The sequence below is a fragment of the Mandrillus leucophaeus genome, unplaced genomic scaffold (assembly GCF_000951045.1).
Source record: "Mandrillus leucophaeus isolate KB7577 unplaced genomic scaffold, Mleu.le_1.0 Scaffold200, whole genome shotgun sequence".
In the NCBI taxonomy this organism is placed as follows: Eukaryota; Metazoa; Chordata; class Mammalia; order Primates; family Cercopithecidae; genus Mandrillus; species Mandrillus leucophaeus.
In genome coordinates this window covers 1,371,484-1,376,157 of record NW_012102033.1, presented here as the reverse complement: position 1 = coordinate 1,376,157, position 4,674 = coordinate 1,371,484, and the positions used below count along the sequence as shown (strand labels likewise).

The window sequence follows — 4,674 nt, the reverse complement described above, 5'->3', positions numbered from 1 at the left end:
GTGGCGGACGGGGACTGAATGTTAATCGCATCCCGAGTGAGTGTGTGTGTGCGAGAACACAGCAAGTGTGTGAGTCCCTCCCGCTCCGGCTCCTCCAAGCCGCGGCCGCCGCCGCCACCCTCGCCCGCAGCCTCCCGCAGCCTCCCTCGGCCACCGGTGCCCTGCTGGGGGGTGTCGCCTGGGTGGGTCCGCCTGGCCCCCAGGGGTCTCTCGAGCGTCTGCCATCTGCCCGGTGAGGATCTGTATGTCCGGGTGTCTGAGGCTGGCTGGTGGAGGGGGGGTGTGTCTGTAAGCGCTGCGGCGGTGGAGGGAGGGAGGGGTCTGTCTGTCTATACCGACCCTGAGCTGCCTGCCTGGGTGTCATGGGGCCCCCACTCCTTCCCCCTGGCCCCCCCAAAGCCAGATGGATGGTGTGTACCTGGGTTCTGTGCCTCCTGCCTGCGTCCGGCCAGGCGTCTGGGCGTCCCCGGCTGCCTGTGTCCTCCTGTCTGTCCAAACAGCCCCTATTGGCAGTGGCAGCCTGGCCCCCATTAGACCCCCCACTCTGTGTGTGTGTGTCTGTGTGTGTGTCCCTCCTCAAGCTCTGGGGGTGTTGGGGAATCCCAGGGAAGTGAGGTCGTGCATGTGTGCGTGTGTGTGTTTCTGCCTGTGTTTGAGAGTGGGGGCATCTGGGGGGGTCTGGAGGTGGCCAAGCGAGGAAGGGAAAAGCAGTTCCCTAAGCAGGCAATCTCCCGCTCCTCACACACACACACACTAGCCACCAGCTTCAGAGGTGACCCAGACAGACAGACAGACACAGACGCTGGAAGGGGGGGTGGGGGGGCTGAGGGCACAAAGCGGGGGTGCGAGTGAGCCAGGGAGAGGCGGGACTGGACACATGGAAAGGGGGGAGGAGCCGGGGCTGAGGCGGCAGAGGGGGGCACCCCGGGTGGGCGGAGGGGGGATCCCCACGGGGTCGGGGCGGCAAGAGGACACCCCGACAGCCTCCGCAATGTCCGGGGCCCAACTTCCAGAGCAACATGTGTAGCCACGTCCTCGCCTAGTCCAGGTGGCCGCAACCTTGGGGGAGAGACAGGGCAGGACAGGACCAAGGAAGAGGAAGGAGAGACGGAGCCAGGGACAGACAGGAGGTCCGGGCTGCCGCTGCTGCCGCCACCACCACTGCCGCCGCCCCGGGGCCTGCCCCCCGACATCGGCTCTCTGAGCCCTCCACGGAATCTTGGGGTCACTGGACACCGGGTTCCGGTCCTGGCCCCCCCACCATCCCCCCCACAGAACAGGGTCATGAAAAGGTAAGGCGGGGACAGGGGATGCAGGGGTGGTGGTGGGAATGTGGACCCCCAAATCTAGGACAGGGGAAGTTGGCCAGGAGCCTCTTGGAGGGAGGGGGGTTGAATGGTGGGCAGGGGTCTTGACCCCCACCTAGCTCCCCTGTCCCTCAGGGACTCTCCTCCACCCTGTCTCTCTCTCCCTCTCTGAGCCCCTTTTTCCTAGGTCCCTACACCTCAGACCTTTCACGCCCCCCATTTCTCTGACACTTGACTCCCTCTCCCCAGCCCCACATACCTGATGCCCCATATCCCTGTGCCTCCATCTATCTCACTTCTCCCTGTACCCCCCTCCCTGCATCAGTCCTCCCCATCGCCGGCCGGCCCTCTCCCTCTCTCCTCTCGCTCTCCCCTCCCATGTCAGAGCTATGAGTCTGCTATTAATACCCCTGCCAAGGACCTTGAGGGCATCCAGGCCCCCAGCACCCCTCGCCCCAAGCTCCCACCCCTTCCTCAAGGTTCTGGAACACCCTTACAGCCTCTTCCAAGCATCAGGATTCGGGTGGGGAGAGACCGGTGTTGTGTGTGTTGGGGGGTGAGGGGGGAGGAAACGGGATGCCGTCTGCAGCACAACTCGAGGTTGCGGGGGGGAGCTGTTGATCAAAGTGGCCGCTTCTCTCTTCTGTGTTGGATGCTGTGGGGGGCAATGAAGACAGGGACACCCTAGGAATTTCTGGCACCCTCCTCCTCCTCCCCGCTTGGGGACAGGCTGTGCTACGTACAGGATCTAAGTGGGGTGACTAGGGAGGCTGGAGCTGGGGGGGGGGCACCCAGGATGTTGGGAATGATGGGGTTTGAAACCTTAAGGGAGGAGAAGAGTGGGAACCCAGACTCCTGGGTCCTTGGGGGAAGAGGGGAGCTGGGGACCTGGACTCTTGGTTCCTGCGGGGAGAGGAGGCTGGGCACTGGAGTTCCAGAGTCTTGGGGCAGGAGGGCCCAGCCTCCTGGGTCCTGGGAAAGAATAGGACCGAATGCCCAGACTCCCAAGGCCTGGGGGAGGAAGGGTCTGCCGGAAGGACTCCTGGGTCTTTATGGGAGGAGGTAGGGGATAGCGCTTCTGACTGAGGAAGGACAGGCTGGGCGCTCAGTCTCCTGAGTCCCTGACAGGGCAGGGGATGAGAGTCAGGGACTTTAGCCTTGTGCAGATGGAAGTGGAAACGGAGGCTCATGAGGAGGTGGAGATGGAGGCAAGGGTGGGGGTGGGGGGTGTCGAGAGGCTGGACTCTGTGATCCCTGAGGGCGTGGGTTCTGGGGGCTGGGCCTTCAGAGTCCTGGAGGACTGGGGATGTCCCTCCTCTGTCCCTGGAGTGGGGGAGGCTGCTCTCCCTAATCCCTGTGGGAAGGAACTGAGCATGCAGCCCCCGTGAGAAGGGTGGGGCCAGGGGCTGCCCTCCTGGGCCTCGGCAGGGAGCAGGACCCGGGGTCCCTAAGAGCAGAAGCCAGGTAGGGGTGGGTCTGGGAGAGGCAGAGGAGGGGCTGGAGGGTGAGCAGCCACTGGGAAGGGAGGGGAGCGCGAGTGTTAACCCCGCGGGGGCCAGGCCACAGCTGTGGGTTATTTTGGGGCGGAGTGGGGGGGTTATTCTGAGCGCTGATTGAGCCAGCTGCTTGGGGAAGGGCAATGGAGAGGAGGGGCGAAGAGGAGCCAGGACTGGGGAGGGATGGGCATACTAGGAGCCCCCACCCCCTTCCCTGGGGAGACAGGGGCCGCGATCTCTGGGAAGGTGAGGTGGTGGGCAGAGGGGAGGGGCTGTGGTCTCGAGGCAGGGGGGTGGGGGTGGGCCTTTCCCCCACCCTGGCTGTCTGTGGGGTGGACGAGGCCTGCGCTACCATGGCAACCGGACAGGAGCCTGACAGCCAGGAGAGAACCCTTCCCTGTCTGGACCCTCACCCCTTCAGGAAGCCCCTAGTGCAGACTCCAGTCCTTCTCTGGGAACCAGGAGTCCAGACTCCCAGTGCCCGCCTCCCTCAGTCCCAGGCAGGACCCAGGAGCCTGGCTTCCAGCCCAACCACCCCAGGCGGCTAGTATTCAACAGGGGACACAGGAAGAGAGGCTGTATTTCCTCTAATTTACCAAATTGCTCCAGGCTGGGTGCCAGGGACCCCTCCGCCCCACCCAGCTCTCTACAGCTGTGCCCCCCAACCCCACATCCCAGCTGGGGCCATGACTCTCTTGCTTTGAGAATGAGGGGACAGGGGCAAGAGTAAGGGGACAAAATGGGTTAGGGGTCTGTGGTCAGGGTGAAGGGTAAGGTCACCCAGGGATATTCTCTCCTTGGGGTGCCCCACTAATTTCTCTTTCTCTCTCTCTCCCCACACACCTGACCCCTTTTCCCTCTCTCATTTTTTCTCTCCCTTTTATTTCTGCTCCCTCCTGCCACTCGCTTTCCCCGCCTTACTTTCATGTCTGTGCTGGGCACCTCCCTGGTGGGGGTCCCGATCTTGGCCTTGCCTCGCTATTTCTGTCCTCCTGTTTTCGCTCCGCTCTGCCTGCCTCCCTCAATCTCAATTCTGTTTCCCCATCCCTTATGTGTGCGTGTCTCTTGGCGGCCTTGGGGTCTCCATCTCCCTCTTCCTGCCTTGCTGTCTTCTTCTCTGTCCAACTTTCTTGCCTCACTTATCTCTCCCGCCTTCCTGCATCTCTTCCCGCCTCTATCATCCTCTTCCTGGGCCTCCCTCATTCCCGTTTCTGTCACTCTGTCCTCTCTCCGTCTTCTCCCTGTCTCTGTTGCTTCTTCCGTCTCTCCCTTTCTTCCTGCCACTCTTTCCCTCCCTGTCTCCCTGGGTCTCTCTCTATTCCTATCTTGATCCCATCTCTGTGGGTCTCTCCATCCCCACCTCATCTTTCTCTCTTCCTCTCTCCCCTCTTACCTCTGTATCTTTCCCTGACCCTATTATCCACCCTTTGCGTCTCCCCCAATCCCATACACCACTTCTTCCTACCTCTGTCTCGCCCTATCTCTGCGTCTCTCCCTGTTTCACCTCTTCCTCTGGTGTTTCTTCCCCACCTCTCTCTTCCACCTCCCTCTGCTGTGTCTGTGTCTCCCTCTGTCTCTGCCTGTCTCTCCTCCATCTCTCTCTCCCTCTGCCCGTCTCTCCCTCTCTGCCTGTCTCTCCTCCATCTCTCTGTCCCTCTGCCCGTTTCTCCCTCTGTCTCTCTCCCCTCCATCTCTCTCGTCCTCCGTTCCTGTCTCTCCCTCTGTTCCATCACCCCGACCGCTCCCTGTCCTCCCCATCTCGGCGCCTGTCCCTCGCTGCATCTCCTTGGTGTGTCTCTCTATCTCGTCTCCCTGTCTCTGCGTCTCCCGTCTGTGCCTCCCTCTCCTCTCTGTCTCTCCCGGCCCTGGCG

The 4,674-nt window shown here is 62.3% G+C and overlaps 1 protein-coding gene across 1 annotated transcript in view; it reads left to right on the top strand.

The window, feature by feature from the left end:
• Nucleotides 1–18: 18 nt before the first annotated feature.
• GRIN2D (glutamate receptor, ionotropic, N-methyl D-aspartate 2D) overlaps nucleotides 19–4,674 on the top strand; it is a 77,845-nt gene continuing 73,189 nt past the window's right edge. The window contains exons 1-4 of the mRNA XM_011979404.1: nucleotides 19–182; nucleotides 1,044–1,292; nucleotides 1,557–1,611; nucleotides 1,693–1,830. Coding sequence (XP_011834794.1) covers nucleotides 19–182; nucleotides 1,044–1,292; nucleotides 1,557–1,611; nucleotides 1,693–1,830 — 606 coding nt within the window. The remainder of the gene's footprint in view (nucleotides 183–1,043; nucleotides 1,293–1,556; nucleotides 1,612–1,692; nucleotides 1,831–4,674) is intronic.